At 34.8% G+C, this 20,537-nt stretch overlaps 1 protein-coding gene across 1 annotated transcript in view; it reads right to left on the bottom strand.

Moving 5' to 3' along the window:
• DTWD2 (DTW domain containing 2) overlaps positions 1-20,537 on the bottom strand; it is a 73,150-nt gene that overhangs the window by 19,873 nt on the left and 32,740 nt on the right. The window contains exons 2-4 of the mRNA NM_001206125.2: positions 19,841-19,931; positions 14,944-15,038; positions 11,288-11,480 (exon numbers count right to left, since the gene is read on the bottom strand). Coding sequence (NP_001193054.2) covers positions 11,288-11,480; positions 14,944-15,038; positions 19,841-19,931 — 379 coding nt within the window. The remainder of the gene's footprint in view (positions 1-11,287; positions 11,481-14,943; positions 15,039-19,840; positions 19,932-20,537) is intronic.

The raw sequence follows: 20,537 nt of genomic DNA, 5'->3' as shown, positions 1-20,537 counted from the left end.
CCCGTTTGTTTATTTTTGCTTTTATTTCCATTATTCTGGGACATGGGTCATAGAGGACCCTGCTGTGATTTATGTCAGAGAGTGTTTTGCCTATGTTTTCCTCTAGGAGTTTTATAGTTTCTGGTCTTACATTTAGATCTTTAATCCATTTTGAGTTTATTTTTGTGTATGGTGTTAGAAAGTGTTCTAGTTTCATTCTTCTGCAAGTGGTTGACCAGTTTTCCCAGCACCATTTGTTAAAGATATTGTCTTTTCTCCATTGTATATTCTTGCTTCTTTTGTCAAAGATGAGGTGTCCATGGGTGTGTGGATTTATCTCTGGGCTTTCTATTTTGTTCCAGTGATCTATATTTCTATCTTTGTTGCCACCTCTTCTTAATATCTTCTGCTTCTGTTAGGTCCATACCATCTGTCTTTTATTGCACCCATCTTTGCATGAAATGTTTCCTTGGTATCTCTAGTTTTCTTGAAGAGATCTCTACTCTTTCCCATTTTATTGTTTTCCTCTATTTCTTTGCATTGATCACTGAGGAAGGCTTCCCTCATAGCTCCCAGAATGGCTATCCCTCCAGTATTCTGCTGTGGTGAATTCCACAGACAGAGGAGCCTGGGGAACTATAGTCCATGGGGTCATAAAAAGTCAAACAGGACTGAGGGACTTTCACTTCCACTTTCTTCTGGTAGAAGTATTTAAAACTTTAGCCAATCCATTCTTTAACTGAGATGTTTGTTCTTTTATTACTGAATACTAAAAGTTCTTTACATATTATGAATACAGCTCTTTTTTCCAACCTATTCTTTGCAAATATTTTCTCTCAGTCTGTGGTTTTTCTTTTCATTCTCTTTTAACAGTGACTTTTGAAAAGCAGAAGCTTTTATTCTGAGGAAAGTACAAGACAATCATCTGTTCTTTTATAGATAGTGCTTTGGCTGAAATCTTGAGCACACCTAAGATAATAAAGAAAATTCCTCCCAGGGCTATGGCCCTTTTCTGACAGTTACCTCCCTGCATTAACAGGCCTCAAATAAAAATGAGTAAGCAAAAAAAGGAAAGAACAGAAACTAGCACAGCACCCATGCAAAGCTATTGCCAGAAAATTAAGGAAAAAAATGAATAGGAAAAACAAATGACAAAGAAAGCATAATTTAACATTGTTAATAAATTACATACACCCATACCTAAGAAGTGAGGCAGTTAAAATAAATACAGAAGCTATTTACCTATAGATACAAGTAAGTCCTAAAATAACTTGTTAAATGAAAAAAGCAAGGATCAGAGCAGCAGGTATCTACCACATATTGAGGAAAGGGGGGATTTAGTTGTATATAAATAAAATAATCTGGAAAAATACACAAGAACTTGATATATTGGTTACCTCTGAGAATGGTAAAAGGGTATATGGGGTAGAGAGGCAGGAGGAAGACTTTTTACTCTAAACTCTTTCATATCTTTTAAACTTTCAGCCATGTGAATATATTACTTTTGTAAAAAATTAAAGTCCTAAACATGAATTATAATTATATTCTTTTTAACAATTATTTAATTACTGTGATGCAAGAAAGTGATTAAATCATTGCTAAGACTAAAATGTATCCCTTAAAAAATACAATTTTTCCAGAAAGAATTAAGAACTTAACTCAGTTGTCTATTGAAACTCAAGATCCTCTAGCTTCAGAAATATATTCTACATTTTATTACTATCTGGTAATCTGAAGCAAAGTTATTAACTATGAAAAAAGTAAATTATTTGGGCAAGCCCTAGTTATCCAATGACATTATACGTATTATCAGTAAATAATACTTAGTAGGTACACACTATAAGCCAGGAGCTATGCTAAATGCTTTGTGTGTGTTATCTCATTTGAATGTCACAACAATATATTATGTAAATGATATTATTATTTCTATTTTCCAAATGAAGACTCTAAGAGCAGAGGTAACCTGTCATGTGAAATGGTAAGTAAGTTGTGGAGCCAAGTATAAAGCCAGGCAGTCTGATGTCAAGAGTCTGGGATGATATATGCCATGGGGCCTGTGCCACATATTCCATTAAACAAGGTACTATAAATTTCTAAGAAGACAGCCTTGTATCTACTCTTCAGTAATTCATATTTTATAAACTCTAAAGTTGTTAGATTTTGAATTAATTATTTTAAATTTCTATGTGTCTTTGAAAACTGGTGGACCTCACTTTTTACGTAGAATGTAATCCTTAGGATATAAATTACAGCAAGTCATAAAATGCAAAATCCCAATTTCACAAGTTTTTAGCCTTAATTACATGAATTACCTTCCTTAATTCATATGCCAAATGAAGGCATAGGAAGAAAGTGTTTTTTAAAATGTATATAGTATATTATTATTATCCGCAATTTGTATGGAAATACAAAAAACCTCAAATAGCCAAAGCAATATTAAGAAAGAAGAATGGAACTGGAGGAATCAACCTGCCTGACTTCAGACTATACTACAAAGCTACAGTCATCAAGACAGTATGGTACTGGCACAAAGACAGAAATATAGATCAAAGGAACAAAATAGAAAGCCCAGAGATAAATCCACACACCCATGGACACCTCATCTTTGACAAAAGAAGCAAGAATATACAATGGAGAAAAAAATCTCTTTAACAAGTGGTGCTGGGAAAACTGGTCAACCACTTGCAGAAGAATGAAACTAGAACACTTTCTAACACCATACACAAAAATAAACTCAAAATGGATTAAAGATCTAAATGTAAGATCAGAAACTATAAAACTCCTAGAGGAAAACATAGGCAAAATACTCTCTGACATAAATCACAGCAGGGTCCTCTATGACCCACCTCCCAGAACAATGGAAATAAAGCAAAAATAAACAAATGGGACCTAATTAGAATTAAAAGCTTCTGCACAACAAAGGAAACTATAAGCAAGATGAAAAGCTGGCCTTCAGAATGGGAGAAAATAACAGCAAACAAAGCAACGGACAAAGAATTAATCTCAAAAATATACAAGCAGCTCATGCAGCTCAATTCCAGAAAAACAAACAACCAAATTAAAAAGTGGACCAAAGAACTAAACAGACATTTCTCCAAAGAAGACATGCAGATGGCTAACAAACACATGAAAAGATGCTCAACATCACTCATTATCAGAGAAATGCAAATCAAAACCACTATGAGGTACCAGTTCACACCAGTCAGAATGGCTGTGATCCAAAAGTCTACAAGCAATAAATGCTGGAGAGGGTGTGGAGAAAAGGGAACCCTCTTACACTGTTGGTGGGAATGTAAACTAGTACAGCCACTATGGAGAACAGTGTGGAGATTCCTTAAAAAACTGGAAATAGAACTGCCATACGACCCAGCAATGCCACTGCTGGGCATACACACTGAGGAAACCAGAATTGAAAGAGACACGTGTACCCCAATGTTCATCGAAGCACTGCTTATAATAGCCAGGACATGGAAGCAACCTAGATGTCCATCAGCAGATGAACGGATAAGAAAGCTGTGGTACATATACACAATGGAATATTACTCAGCCATTAAAAAGAATACAATTTGAATCAGTTCTAATGAGGTGGATGAAACTGGAGCCTGTTATACAGAATGAAGTAAGCCAGAAGGAAAACACCAATACAGTATACTAACGCATATATATGGAATTTAGATAGTAACAATAACCCTGTATGCGAGATAGCAAAAGAGACACAGATGTATAGAACAGTCTTTTGGACTCTGTGGGAGAGGGTGAGGGTGGGATGATTTGGCAGAATGGCATAGAAACATATATATTATCATATGTGAAACAAATGGGCAGTCAGGTTAAATGCAGGATACAGGATGCTTGGGGATGGTGTACTGGGATGATCCAGAGGGATGAGATGGGGAAGGAGGTGGGAGGAGGGTTCAGGATGTTCCCCCATGTGGGGGAACATGTTCACCCATGGTGGATTCATGTCAATGTATGGCAAAACCAGTACAATATTGTAAAGTAAAAAATAAATAAAATAAAGTTGCTAAGAGAGTAGATCTTAAGAATTCTAATCACAAGAAAAAAATTCTGTACCTGTGTAGAGGAATAGATATTAACTAGACTTACTGTGGACAGCTCTTTGCAATATATACAAATATTGAATCATTATGCCATACACCTGAAACTAATATAACAAACATGTCAATTACACCTCAATAAAAAACATTTTAAGGATAACAATGAATTTTAATTAGGCAACAAATTAGATGTAACATCGGAGAAGGCAATGGCACCTCACTCCATTACTCTTGCCTGGAAAATCCCATGGACGGAGGAGGCTGGTAGGCTGCAGTCCGTGGGGTCGCTAAGAGTCGGACATGACTGAAGCGACTTAGCAGTAGCAGCAGCAGCAATAGCTCTATATATACACAAGACAAAGTTTTTACGAAAATGTCTTAGCCAGTGAGTGCTCCCAACAGTGCTCTGACTATCAAGTGAGAAATCAAGCTTTAGTGAAAGTTTTAAAGGCAATAAAGCAAGAATATGCAAACACTCCCTGAAAATAAGTTTATGAAGAAAGCCAGAAGCCTCTACAAACATTTCCATGTTCACCTTAGATTTATTCCTAGCAAATGTCAAGAGTCTCCTGTGTAAAATTCTTCTGAGGGGAGAGATATTCATTCATTGCCAAATGGCCTGGATATATTAGAAATTCAGATTAAAGGGAGGCCAAGTTAATGTCTGCATTGGGCTCCCCAGGTGGCTCAGTGGTAAAGAATCTGCCTGCAAACACAGTAGATGCAGGAGACACAGGATCAATCTCTGGGTCGGGAAGAGCTCCTGAAGGAGGAAATAGCAACCTACTACAGTATTCTTGTCTGTAAAATCCCAAGGCAGAGGAACCTGGCACGCTACAGTCCCCGGGGTCACAAAAGAATCAGACACAACTGACCACAGCAAGTTAGTGTCTGATTTACAATTCTTTCATTCCACTATTAGGCAAGTATGAAGTCCACCTGTGTATTTGGGAAAAGACCAATACTTTGGATGTTAATTCTTATTTCTGTTTTCTTTTTGTCATTTTTTTCTTTCTTGTATTTAAAGCAAAAAATGTATACTACTACAGAAACTAAGCAGATCAACTAAACTAAGAATAATAGCTAAGACTGCTGCTGCTGCTGTTAAGTCGCTTCAGTCATGTGACATTTATCTTACAGAAGATTTTCTGCTAGTCACAAGGAGCTGATGTCACCATGTAGGGATCTAGTGCTTTTCTAGATATGAAGAGATGCAAGGATTGGGCTCATAAAATCAGTTCCTGAAAATATCTAACTATCTAAAGACCTGTCTCACCAGTTTTCCTGCCATTCCTGTTATCCACCCTGAACTCCCCTTAGGGCGCATTGAAGGTCAACAGCTGCAGTAAAACAGGATTCAGTCCCCACAGAGAGAGACAGCAAATGCCCTTGGCAAGCACCAATTTGTCACTGAGAGGATGCCCCTCAAGGTCATAAACCCTACCATAGTTTGGGAGGCTTTTCATGACCATTTTGTCCCATGATGCTAAGAAAGCTCATTCCTAGTCTGGAGAAGATTTTGCTGATAGGTCACTCAATGTGCTATTACTGGACTAGGCCTTAATAGTCAAAGATCTCTGGACACCTGCCCTCTAGTTATGGTCCAGGAGAATATTCCCTCTTATCACATCTTCCTATATCTGCTGCTGCTGCTGCTAAGTTGCTTCAGTTGTGTCCGACTCTGTGCGACCCCACAGACAGCAGCCCACCAGGCTCCCCCGTCCCTGGGATTCTCCAGGCAAGAACACTGGAGTGGGTTGCCATTTCCTTCTCCAATGCATGAAAGTGAAAAGGGAAAGTGAAGTCGCCCAGTCGTGTCCGACTCTTAGCAACCCCATGGACTGCAGCCTACCAGGCTCCTCCCTCCATGGGATTTTCCAGGCAAGAGTGCTGGAGTGGGGTGCCATTGCCTTCTCCGAATAGCTAAGACAAACTGATGCAAAAAGCAGGTATGTAGGTGTATGTATACTGAGGTGGTAGTAAAAGAAATGACAAATAAATTACATTTAGAAATAAAACCTAATTAACTTTAACTACATTATTCAGAGATTATTTTAAACTACATCTCTTACTGACAAGAGATGATATATGTTTTCCTTTTTCATTTTTACTTTTCACTTGGTGAACTAGACTGTAAGAAAGAATTATTAAACTATTTATATAGAGCAGTAGCTTTGAATGAACCAAGAAATGTATAAATAAGCATGCTTTTACAAGTAAATAACTGCTGTATAGTAGACTGTAGTTATCTTAAGGGCTTTTGTTCTGCCCATTCATGATTTTAAATCATCCTGCTGATAGCAACACCCCAAGTTCCCTAAGGAATTTATTCCTAATTCCTGTGGTACTTCTGTCAATAATGGTACCACCATCCACAACTCCAATGAAAGAACAACTCAGGATTCTACTCTGGGAAAGATAATTTATCTTTCTATTATAATAAATAAAACCAGGGGAGACCACTTCCCACACACATCTTCCAGTGGCAGGGAGGAAGCTCATTCATAACAAGAGAAAAATCAGAACACAAAGGGAAGCAAACTCTCAAAAGATGCTTCAGCACCAGATTCAGCTAAGTCAGAACCCATTCCCATCTATTCGGAGTTTCCCAGTAACATGACTTACATACTTTCTTTTGTTTAGCTTGAGTTGGATTTCTGTCATCCATGAGAAAGACATGTTACATACAATTTACTTGTATCATATATTAAAGCAAGGCCCCTAGGAAAGTCCACTATATAATAAAATAAATTTTCTTTCAGAGAAGCAGAGGAATAAAGTTAATAATTAAGTAAAAATCATCACATATACAGGAAATGTTTTTAAGAAATGGGAGAAATACTAAAAACAAGTGAATTTTTTAATGTTACAGAAGACAGTTCAGACCTTACTATATAATCATTATAATTACCAATATCATTTTATAACTATATATGTGTCTGAGGATATGTGTATAGTAACATTTAAAAATCAATCCACTTTTCAATTCATCTCACCTATTTCTGTTTGTATATATTTATGTCTATATACATACATCACTTCATGGCAAACAGATAGGGAAACAGTGGAAACAGTGGCTGACTTTATTTTTCTGGGCTCCAAAATCACTGCAGATGGTGATTACAGCCATGAAATTAAAAGACACATACTCCTTGGAAAGAAAGTTATGACCAACCTAGACAGCATATTAAAAAGCAGAGACATCACTTTGTCAACAAAGGTCTGTCTAAGTCAAGGCTATGGTTTTTCCAGTGGTCATGTATGGATGTGAGAGTTGGACTAGAAAGAAAGCTGAGCGCAGAAGAATTGATGCTTTTGAATGGTGGTGTTGGAGAAGACTCTTGAGAGTCCCTTGGACTGCAAGGACATCCAACCAGTCTATCCTAAAGGAGATCAGTCCTGGGTGTTCACTGGAAGGACTGATGTTGAAGGTGAAACTCCAATACTTTGGCCACCTGATGCAAAGAGCTGACTCATTTGAAAAGACCCTGATGCTGGGAAAGATTGAGGGCAGGAGGAGAAAAGGACGACAGAGGATGAGATGGCTGGATGGCATCACCGACACAATGGACATGGGTTTGGGTGGACTCCGGGAGTTGGTGATGGACAGGGAGGCCTGGCATGCTGCTGTTCATGGGGTTGCAAAGAGTCGGACACAACTGAGTGACTGAACTGAACATATACAAAGTATATACTTATATACTGTATATATACCATATATAATTTATGTACAAAATATATTTATATGTTTTAAAAAGAGTAAATATACAATTTCATTGGATTTTTTTGCAACAACGTCTAGAAATGTATCTTTTCTAAGTCATGCTCATATATTGGGGCTGAATACTATGATACGCTAAAAAGCAATGCATACTATTGTTTTTACAATGATTCATATTTCTAAAATACATTAAGATGAAACTTCTCAAGATATATAAAATGAGTTTTTATAAATTATGTCATGTTTTAAATTATTATTTTTATTTCCAGCAAAAATATTTAGGAAAAAATCATCTTTCTGGTCTAGAGCTAGCAAAATTTCAATTCCAAAAAGTAAAACTGGAATATCTATTCCTTACTCTCAAAAGGTTTAGAAAAACATAATTATATAGAGACAGAGTGATATATGGCATAAAGTTAACAGCTGAGGGTACTTGAGGGAACTTTGTACTATTTGTGAAATTTTTCTTTAAGTTTGAAGTTATTTCAGCATCAAAGTTCACAACTTTGTATCTTGTCTATCATATGATTATTAGAATAAGTGATGATGGCATTAAAATTACATTCTATTTTGTGAACTTTGGTTTTATATTGATGACCCGTTTTTGAGATTTCTGCCTTTACCTTATTAATTTCTAAGAACTCCAAGTTTATGAAGCCTTTTGCTGATTCATACTCAAGAGCCATTTGCCTTTTCACTTTAGTTTATGGTGATATTTTCCCCCATGTTAAACCTATCTGATGTTTCTTTTAGCCATTTTCTCCTATGTTCTGGTTGTGAGATACCCATTTAAAGGTTTAATATATAATCTACCTACATTTGCTTCTAGTTTGGAAAAACAAGAAGAGAAAAAGATGATAGAAAAGTATGGCGTAGTAGGACTAGGAAAATTAATTTACCTATTTCCTTATCTGCTACTAAATTTAAAAGAGAAAAACAGTTTTGGTTTATTTTCATTTTTAAAAGAGCTTTTAATTTTTTTAATGTGACTATCTACTTCATTTCTGTGGTAGTCATGTAGTTACCACAAAATGAAAGCTTAGAGTTGCAGACATGATATAACCATGCAAAAAAGAAAAAAAAAAAATCAAATATTTGCACAAATGTTTCACAAATGTAACACTTTCATCAAACTTTTTTCTTTATACTAAGAAATATCTAAATGTAATACAAACACACACTTCCCTGGTGGCTGAACAGTAAAGAATCTGCCTGCAATGCCAGAGACTTAGGTTTGATCCCTGAGTTGGGAAGATCCCCTGAAAAAGGGAATGTAAACATAAAATTTTACCTGAAATGTGCCACATTCTAACAGTATTTATGCCTTCCATGTGAACACATGGAAGTTCCTTGTGAACACAGGAACTACTTCAGAAGTTAAATAAACCTACAGAAGCCATCATATATATATATATATATATATATATATATATATATAAATATTCCAGATGAAAGTTTTCCATTTCAGAAGTGGTACAGTACTTTAAGACCATAAGCTGTGGCTCTAAACTAGATGGATTCAAATCACAGTTCTGTTATGAAGTAGTTATATGATCTAGAGTGAAGTTAACTAGTACAATTAACAATATTTACATCATGGAATCTGGGGAAAGATTAAACAGATTAATATATGTAAAGTACTTGGAAATAGTACTGGCCCATTCAAAGCACTCAACATGTTAACTGAGTTTCATCTAAAAACCATGCCCACATTTTAGTTAAAAGGAATGAAAACTATAAAGAATTTGAGATCAAAAATCTCAGAATCAGGGCTTCACACCTATTTTTCACTAAGTGCATGGCTTGTATAAACCTAAAAAGAGCATAGAAAAGTATGTAAAAACTATTGAAAATATACGAATAATTTCATTAAAAATATACAAACATGTTTTTCATATACCTGTTTCAATATAAAATAGCCTAAGTATGCCAAAAATAAAAGCTTAAAGAAAAACTGCAAATAACAAACTTTATAAAGATGTAAACACTTTCATTGGTAAATAAAGAACATAAATTTTTTTTACTCATAAAACATGCATAAAAATTTTCCATGCACTTTCCCTCATAAATATCATAAAATTATTCAAAATATTGTTGGCAATGTTATCATAATCCAACAAAATAAGAAATAAAATACTGACAAAAAATGTTAGAACACTTGAGAATTAAGAACTCTTTGTAGTTCATGAACAGAATGAAATCAAAACAGATAACAAATTATTTCAATGCTATAGATACAAAAAGCACATCAATCCAAAGCCACAGAAAACAATGACAATTACACTAAGAAGAAATATTACAGTCTTCCTTTATTATTAAAGAAGAAACTGACTAATCTTGGTAAAGAAACATAGCACTAGTAAGCACAAATTTTACAAACTCAAAAAGAAAAAATCTGAAAACGTGAAATAAACGGATCAAGGAAAAAGCTCAAATTAATGAAGAAAGAATAACTTTTAATAGTCATTAAAATAATCTAAAGGTTAACACTTCTGAAAGCTCAATAAATAGGGAAACCCTTTTTGAGTCTGTTCATGGGAAAAAGTGTGAGTGTGTGAGAGAGACAGAGATTAAAAAAAAGTAAACATTGAGAAGAAATTCAAGTAAGTACTTAAGAATAAATAGGTACAGACGACCAATTTGTTAACCCAAGAGAAAGGAACAGTTCCCTTAAAAAGATAAGCTATTAAAAACCAAATCAAATAGAAGTAGAAAGCTTAAATAATTTTGATAAAAGACTTTGAAAGAAGTATTTTCAAGTTATTTTAAAGTGACCAGGATCAGGTGGTTTTACCATTGAGTTCCATGTAAATTTTAAGGAGCAAAACTATTATTTAAACTACTCTAAGCCATAGAAAAATACTAAAATTTCTATTTGGTGAAGTGAACATTATATTAGTTCTCAAATATTGTAATAAAAGTACAAAAAATATGTAAATTATAATTTAATGCCATTAACTAAAATATAAACTTTGGCAATATATCAAAAGAATACTGTTTAAGTGTTCATTCTAGTAACACAAGAACAGTTCAACAGTTAGGAAATTTATCATCAATTACATCAACAAACTAAACTTTGATTTCGTTATATGATTATAATGATTTTATGATTATAATCATGAATGACCAAAAAAGCCCATCATAAAAACTCAGTCATTTCCAATAGAAAAAAGCAATTTAGTATCCCCAAAATATTTAAACATAATATTTCTTAACAAAAACATTAATACACATAAAATAAATAATCCTTAGACTATCCTGATTAAATGTTTCAGAGACTTTTAATATATCTAAATAACTAAATAATGGTGAGATTTGATGGTAGGAATTAAGAAATAAGGACAAATCTGAAATTTTCTACATATATGTAAAACATACACAAGAGCATATTCATATCTATGTATAGACATGCTTATATATAAATACCATCAAATTCATATATAACAACATACGTGTGTTCTCTCAGAAAATACATACTACACGTAGAACTATACATTTGTATTTTCCCTAGGTCAGAATACTAGTGTACCTGTTTAGGCAGTCGGAACAAGGAATTCTTGTAGAAAATGTCCTTGGCCTGGCTCCACGTGCCATCGATGATGATTATTGTGGAAGGATAAACAGGAGAATCTAATATAAATTCTTCCAAATTAGCAGCTTCAGCCCCTGGATATAATATTAATGTATCAGACTTCCGACAAATAGTTGAAAGTTCAGGATCTCTAAAAGTTTAAAATAAAAAGTCTTTATTATTTATTAATCTGTGAGAAGGACAGAAGCTTTATTATTCTTATTGAACTTCTCTCAAAAATGCATGTTAAAGCATTTTAGCACAAGAGATATAATAATGAATAAGACAGCCTGTCTGCAAGTAATGAAACAAACTTCAGGGGGAAAGAGACAAGTTAAAGAATCAATTAAAGATAATATATGGTATCATCTCTGAACTAATAAATGGCATCTACAAAAATATACAGTTAATATCAGTTTTAACAATGTCCCTTGAGATTAGGATCAGGGTAAAGATACAGGCTTTTGCCACTCATAATACACGATGTACATACTGAAAGTCCCAGTTAATGCAATAAGGCAAGAAAAAGAAATAAAAGCCATAAGCAACAGAAAGGAGGACATATAAATGACAGAAAATGCTACTGTTCTAGGGGATCTACAAAACAATTTCTATGACTAACAAATAAACTTAGAAAATCATAGTATACAGGGCTAATATACAAAGCCCAACTCTTTTCTTATATACTAGTGGCTAAAAACTGATAATAGTACATTTAAATTCTATTTACAAATGATACCAAAAGTAATATGCCTCTTATCCCCCCATGGTAATATCACAAACTCCATAACAGAAAACTAAATCAATCATTTAATTACTAGACTAATATTAAAACAATATTCTTAATCAGCTTTAGTTTAAAATACAAGAGTGAATAATAATTTACTGGATAAGCACTATATTAGGCACCATCAAAAAAACTGAACTTAATAACATAGGCTCAAAATGAGCTCGACTATTTAGAAGAGTATCAAGTTTCTCATGCCCAAGCACATTTGTGGAAGGGTTAGAGAGCCAACTGTTAGGGATGACCCAGATGGTTTCCACTTCTACCACCAAGATATTTACCATTTTTGCAGTAAAAAAACAAGGTCCAAGTTGGCAGATTATATATCCACATCTATCCAAGAATTATAAAGAAACTATCATTATAAAGAGCCTCTGTGTGTGAAAGAAGTGTCACAGTGTAAATTATTTGGTTGCTCCCGGGGGAAGAGCTCTGGATCATGCTTCCATTCCCAAAAAAACGGCAAAATTCAAACAGCAGCACCAAGCCCAGACCAAAGCTCACTTCTGCAGGGCAGGGCAATGCAAACTGCAAATATATATATATATAAAGAACGCCTAAACAATAATTTTAGAAAAAGGAAAAAAGTTATTTTATGAACTTCTAATATGATGTTATTTTCATAACACAAAGCTAAATTAATAAAGGAAGAAAAACGTTTGGTAAATTCCTTAGGCTTGGTGCTGGCACTAATCTTAGCATTTTCATAGGTGAACTGAAAAAGAAATCTCCATATTTTCAAGAGAAATTAAATTTTTCATCTAAAAATATATATAGTATCAGTTCAGTTCAGTTCAGTCGCTCAGTCGTGTCCGACTCTTTGCAACCCCATGAATTGCAGCACGCCAGGCCTCCCTGTCCATCATCAGTTCTTCGGCACTTAGCTTTCTTCACAGTCCAACTCTCACATTCACACATGACCACTGGAAAAACCATAGCCTTGACTAGACGGACCTGTGTTGGCAAAGTAATACTCTCCATTTTAATATGCTGTCTAGGTTGGTCATAACTTTACTTCCAAGGAGTAAGCATCTTTTAATTTCATGGCTGCAATCACAATCTGCAGCGATTTTGGAGCCCAAAAAAATAAAGTCTGACATTGTTACTGCTGTTTCCCCATCTATTTGCCATGAAGTGATGGGACCAGATGCCATGATCTTAGTTTTCTGAATGTTGGGCTTTAAGCCAACTTTTTCATTCTCCTCTTTCACTTTCATCAAGAGGCTTTTTAGTTCCTCTTCACTTTCTGCCATAAGGGTGGTGTCATCTGCATTTCTGAGGTTATGGATTAGAGATACCAAAGGAACATTTCATGCAAAGATGGGCTCGATAAGGACAGAAATGGTATGGACCTAATAGAAGCAGAAGATATTAAGCAGAGGTGGCAAGAATACACAGAAGAACTGTACAAAAATATCTTCACAACCCAAATAACCACGATGGTGTGATCACTCACCTAGAGTCAGACATCCTGGAATATGAAGTCAAGTGGGCCTTAGAAAGCATCACTACCAACAAAGCTAGTGGAGGTGATGGAATTCCAGTTGAGCTATTTCAAACCCTGAAAGATGATGCTGTGAAGGTGCTACACTCAATATGCCAGCAAATTTGGAAAACTCAGCAATGGCCACAGGACTGGAAAAGGTCAGTTTTCATTCCAATCCCAAAGAAAGGCAATGCCAAAGAATGCTCAAACTACCACACAATTGCACTCACTGCACATGCCAGTAAAGTAATGCTCAAAATTCTCCAAGCCAGGCTTCAGCAATACGTGAACTGTGAACTTCCAGATGTTCAAGCTGGTTTTAGAAAAGGCAGAGGAACCAGAGATCAAATTGCCAACAACCACTGAATCATCAAAAAGGCAAGAGAGTTCCAGAAAAACATCTATTTCTGCTTTATTGACTATGCCAAAGCCTTTGACTGTGTGGATCACAATAAACTGTGGAAAATTCTTCAAGAGATGGGAATACCAGACCACTTGACCTGCCTCTTGAGAAATGTGTATGCAGGTCAGGAAGCAACAGTTAGAACTGGACATGGAACAACAGACTGGTTCCAAATAGGAAAAGGAGTACGTCAAGGCTGTATATTGTCACCCTGCTTATGTAACTTCTATGCAGAGTACATCAGGAGAAACAGTGGGCTGGAAGAAGCACAAGCTAGAATCAAGATTGCCGGGAGAAACATCAATAACCTCAGATATTTAGCATAGACAGGATCAAAGTAATTGTGAAAACTGTGAATAGGCAGAAAAGCAACAAATATGCTTCAAAGGTAAGAAACAACTTGTAGAAAAATTTAAATAATATATATCTATATTAATGGGTTCTATAATACAGAACAAAATAAGATCCAAGAGTATTGTAGAATTGTCTGTGAAGATAGCAACTAACAAACTCCTACACATACTGGACCTCATCAAAAAAATATTTTCAACACAAGAGAAGGCATTCTATCATTTTTTTAAAAATATGATGTGCTTATAACTAGAATACTAAATACAGTTCTTGTCACTGTACCTTAGGAAGGTCTTAATGGACTAGAAATGGAATATATGTTTTTATATAAATGGATATCATATATAATTCAAAGAAAAAGAAAGAAAAACAGGAACGGAATCTAAGACAAGTACTAACATCTTGAAACAAACCATCTTAACAAAAATGAAAAAACAGTAAATATACATGCCCTGAGGGAGAAGGCAGAAATTATATTTTTTAGCCACCTCCAATGTACTATGTTCTAGGTCTGATAGATAACCTGAAGAAAATCATTTTTAAAGTAAAAAAAGAATTTGATTAAATTGCCCTAAAAATTAATTTACCTTTCCTCACTGAAGCGACGACCAATCTTGATTTTACATTTATCTTTGGGGAGACATGCTGCCAGAAGAGGAACTGTCCGCAACACTTTGTTTTCCTATAATTAAAAAATTAATTAAAATGCAGATTTTACTTAGATAAACACAGTTTTAAGACTTTCTTTCTTACACTGCACAGCATGCCAGATCTTAGTTCCCTACCCAGAGATTGTTGAACACAGGCCCTCAGCAGTGAAAGTGCCGAGTCCTAACCACTGGACTGCCAGGAAATTCCCCACTATAAAAGTTTTCTGATGAACATTTGATTCACAACATTATATACAACTTTCACAAGTAGTTACCACAATTTAATAAAACAGAGCTACAGTTTTTCCAACTTATCAGTACTAAACATAAGTGTATATTTTTATTCTATTTGGGTATGTTTACATGTTTACTGATCAAAAAAGATAACATTAATCTAAATAATAGTTAAGATTATAAAAAATGTAAACATGTTTAAATTGAATTAAACTTTTTGATTCAATTAAAGAAAAAACAAACTTTTTTTTTCACTACTACATTTTGTAGTATGTCAACTTGAAGCTAATTATCTAGATATTGATGCCTCAAAAGCAAACATGTGTTCAAAAAACAAAAGAATTGGGCATACTGTTTGGGAACAATAAAGAAACACAGAAGCCAACCTTAAAAGCACCCAATGGAACAACTTGAGCAATAAAATAATAAACATAGTATTTGGATTATAACCCAAAGTATAAAATAGAGTCCAGACTGATATAAATAAATATTAAATAAATAGGAGAGAAGAGACAAATCTTCCTCATAGAAGAATTCCGAGGAATAAACATAAACTCTCCCCACTCCAGGAGGTGATGTTTCCTCTCTCCTTCCTACTTGAGTGTGGGCTGCATTTATGACCTTCCATCCAAAGAATAAAATATGTAAAGAGAAATAAAATATAATTTTAATGTGGAAAAAGTTGGTGACAATTTCTGTAAATTGCATTAACTATTATCATGTTAATGTTCACCATAAATCAGTGGTTTTTTTCTCTCAATGTCCTAACTTCCAACACAAAAAAACCACCTTTCTGGTTGTCACAAGAACTCCATTTTTAAGCCTAGTAGAGTTAGGTGATTAGCTATTCTGTCTTAGCCTCATGCTTATCTTGGTTATTCTGGCCTATAGTGCTCAGTCACTGCCTGGCTCTTTCCACTGGCCCAACTGGGAATGTCATGCTTAATCAAATAAGTGACAGAGCCCTAGAGAATCCCATGGACCAGCAGGCTACAGTCCATGGGATCGCAAAGGAGTAAGACACGACTAAAGCAACTGAGCAGGCATGCACACAGACTCCAATGTTATCTTTACCAATTTATTTAATCCTGTGTGTATATACGTACTCACAGTGAATAATTTGACTACTTTTGTGTCTGTAAAAAAGTGACAATGTCCTCAAGGATTATCAAATATTACTCACCTTCCTTTAGGAATATCATTTAGCAAATTAATACATAAAACAATACAATTATACATGAATTTATTAAAGTAATTAAAAATAAATTTATAATTACATTATTTATTTTTGCACAGAAACAAAAAGTATTGTAGTAATGGTATTCAACAAACACACACACAGTTACTCTCTCAGAACATTCTGTGTTTACTTCTTTAACCTCTGAATCTAGGAAGTATTAATTAAAATAATATATAAAAGGTAAATTTAAACATGCTGAGAGTAGTTAGACTGATCTACCTAATAAAAAATTCAAAAAGAAATAGGAGAGTCAGAATTTGCTGGGACTTTAATTAAAAAAAACATGCAGCAGTCTGGCACTTGAAGAAGCCTGGAAACAGCACTTTGGAGCAGCTCCTCTGGTGAAGGGGACGAGCAGGAGGCAGGTGAGAGGGCAGTTTCAGGACAGTTTCCAGTGTCTCACACTGCTTTCTTCCCTCCTTCCCATCACTTTTGAGACTCTGATACATAATTAAACCACCTCCCAAACTTTTGTCAAAGTAACACATGTATAAAAGTCAAACAGTGCCAAAAGATTTAAAATGTTCCCAGATACAATCCCCAATACTACTTCCCAGAGGCAACTGCTTTAACTTTTCCAGCTATTTCTCCCAGTACTTATGTCTATATTTCTATACATGCCTTGCTATTTCTTATCAATTTTAGATACTACATATAAACTATCAATTATTACCATCATATTAGGTAACCTTAATGTATGTAATTCTAAGTGCATGTTATGTATTATTCATTTACTATTCACCATAAGACTCTTACCTCATACCTTCCCTCTATCCTCATAATTCCCTTATACCCTCAGTTGGTAAAGAATCCACCTGCAAAGCAAGAGACCCTGATTCGATTTCTGGGTCAGGAAGATCCACTGGAGAAGGGATAGGCTACTCTCTCCAGTATTCTTGGGCTTCCCTGGTGGCTCAGCTGGTAAAGAATCTGCCTGCAATGCAGGAGACCTGGGTCTGATCCCTGGGTTGGGAAGATCCCCTGGAGAAGGGAAAGGCTTCCCACTCCAGTATTCTTGCCTGCAGAATCCCTATGGACAGTGGAGCCTGGCGGGCTGCAGTCCATGTGGTCACAAAGAGTCAGATATGACTGAGTGACTAAACACCGAACCATTCCCCATAAACCAGCAACACAGTATATTTTTATTACATCCATTTCATTAATGACAAAACTGAGGCACAGAGAGGTTATCTTTCCCAGGGTTACAGAGTTTACAGAGCTGTGAAGAATTTAAACTCCTGAGCCTTACTCATTCTATAACTATAGCCTCTCATAATAAATGAAGATTTAGCTTTCTTACATCACTCCTTACCCTTACATCTTCTAGTACTTTTAGTGAAATCAATAAACAGTATTTAGATCATTAATGGCTATATGTATACATATGTATATATGTATATGTATATATATATATATATATAGTTCACAAAAAGCCAAGCTATTTAACATAACATTTCTTTTCTGTGAAGTTTTTTTTGTTATTTTTGAGGTAACTCTTTTCTTTCTGCTGCTGCTAAGTCACTTCAGTTGTGTCCGACTCTGTGCAACCACATAGATGGCAGCCCACAAGGCTCCCCCGTCCCTGGAATTCTCCAGGCAAGAACACTGGAGTGGGTTGCCATTTCCTTCTCCAAAGCATGAAAGTGAAAAGTGAAAGTGAAGTCGCTCAGTCGTGTCCAACTCTTAGCGACCCCATGGACTGCAGCCTACCAGGCTCCTCCATCCATGGGATTTTCCAGACAAGAGTACTGGAGTGGGGTGCCATTGCCTTCTCTGCTTTGCTTTCTAGTCTTAAGTAATTTTCTATATGCAGGTCCATACTCTTTGAAATGCTCCACCATAATAAACACCATTTCATCCATTCCATCAAGTCTTCTTTCCTCAAAGCCCCTTCCTAGAGCCTACACAACTGGTTTTCAATAAGTTTTTAGGGAAAGTCATCAAACTGACTTGTTTGTGACTGAAAACTGTATGCTGAGATTAAGCACAAGGCAGCCCAGTATGACTGAGTTAGATTAAGATTGCAAAATTCCTTGCATGATAAAGAAAAGCAATACAGATGGACTTGTACATAAGTGAAATACATTTGCAGCACATACAATTCTGGATGGATCATCTAAACTGTGGATTAACCATGAAAGAAGGAAGGAAGTAAAGAATAGAAAGAAGGAAGAAGAAAAGGAAGGTGGGGGGGAGGCAGGAATGAAGAAAATAAGGAATAAGATATGAAAACATTAAAATTGCCACAAATCAATGAAAAGTCCTCCAGTTTAAAATCCATCTTATGTCTGGAACCAAATAACAATGAAAATGCCCCCTACTATGTGTATTATAAAATGAAAACAACACTTGTCATCAAAAGTCAAGCTTTAGTCAAAACTGTTATGGCCAATAAGCTATCATTTTATGTAAATTTGAGCTACACCAGGTTGTAAGTTTAAATGCAGTAATATAATGCTAGTGATAAAAGTGTCACAATCCTGACAAAAGCATGCTGTTAACACTGGGGGAAATTAAAAAAAAGGGTTGCTCAGCAAATGAAACATTTAACAATTCACAATAAAAGTAATTATTTTATCATTTGGAAAAGGGAAGTGACAGATTAATATCCTTTAATGTCTTTGTTAAAGTCTTCAAGTGCTGTATATTAATACTTCAGAAATACAAGAAGAACATTATTCCTCCTTCAAAGCCTGGAAGAGTTTTGACTTCAGTTTACACAAAACTCATTTCTGTACCTGTATCACACATCAAAGAGTTTGGTACTAATGTCAATTTCTGATTATCTATACTCTCCTTCCCTCCTCTCTCCATTACTACATTTGAGTTACTAACACACATACACACTACCACATACATAATCCTCCCCAATATATGAAACCATTAACTGAAAATCTTTTATATACAACATATATATGTATTTTATATATTTTTATTTTCATGTATACATGTAAAATATACACATTTGTTCTATTCACTTAAAGAAGTAAAAAACTTACACATTCATTTTATAACACTAAAGTGCTGAGAGTAACTTCTACCTTAACAAGGAAAGACATCAAAGAACAAAAGCTAAGATCAAAATTTAAAAAGCAATAATTTCTTGACTCAACTCAAAAAATCTCATTTTTTTCCTCCATATAAAATCACTGGAATTCTAAATTTCTCTCTACCATTCAGTAACACAGTTTTTATGAAATAACACTATTTTATGAAATACATTTTATCTGTCTATAAAGCATATCAATTTATTTTTAAAAATGCTGAAAAGCTGAAAGGGATGAGTATGTTCACCTGCATGCATCCTCTTGTGTACTAATATCTTATCTAACATTGTGTATTTCACAACACCTTACTCACCTCTGCTGGATGCTGAATTATATACAAGTAGGTAGAAATGTGTAGAGGATGCGCTGGTAGAAATGGACACAAACATACTTTCTGAGGCCGGCTAAAAGATAAAATAAAAAAGAAAAACTGTAGTATGTTTAAAATAAAATTATATAACAATAACATAAAATTTGAACATAATCGCACTTAATAATATAGATTTGCTAAAGCTGAATTCTTTTAAAGTGATATTAAGAAAGAATTTAATCAAACATATTTTCAATATGAGAATTTGAAAAATAAGACTCAGGTAAATTTTTTACCATTCATAGTAGATCAAAATATCTCAAAAAATATTGCCTTAATTATCTTCAGTGGAAGAAGAGTCGTAAGTCACAACCATGGTCTTTTTATTCATGAAGCAATACTTCTACTAACTTGCATTCCAAATCAAGAACAGATCTCATGTCAAACAGAAACCTGGCAACTAATCTGAATCATCTGAAGTTGGAAGGAACAAAGTGATAACAAAATACTGGAATATAATCACCACCTAGAAGACAGTGCTAATCGAACTTAGCCATCAGTCAACATGGAGAACTTACCAATTGTGAGAAGAAACCCAAACAGGGGCCACCAAAGAATATTTGGCTAAAATTACATCCTCAGAGCATGTATCTTACCCATTTATTTTCCCTTCTGTTATGGTTTACTCTGTTGCTTTCAT

This window comes from Bos taurus, chromosome 7, assembly GCF_002263795.3.
Source record: "Bos taurus isolate L1 Dominette 01449 registration number 42190680 breed Hereford chromosome 7, ARS-UCD2.0, whole genome shotgun sequence".
NCBI classification, from domain to species: domain Eukaryota; kingdom Metazoa; phylum Chordata; class Mammalia; order Artiodactyla; family Bovidae; genus Bos; species Bos taurus.
Note: the sequence above shows the minus strand (reverse complement) of the source record. Positions and strands in the feature narration are given on the sequence as shown.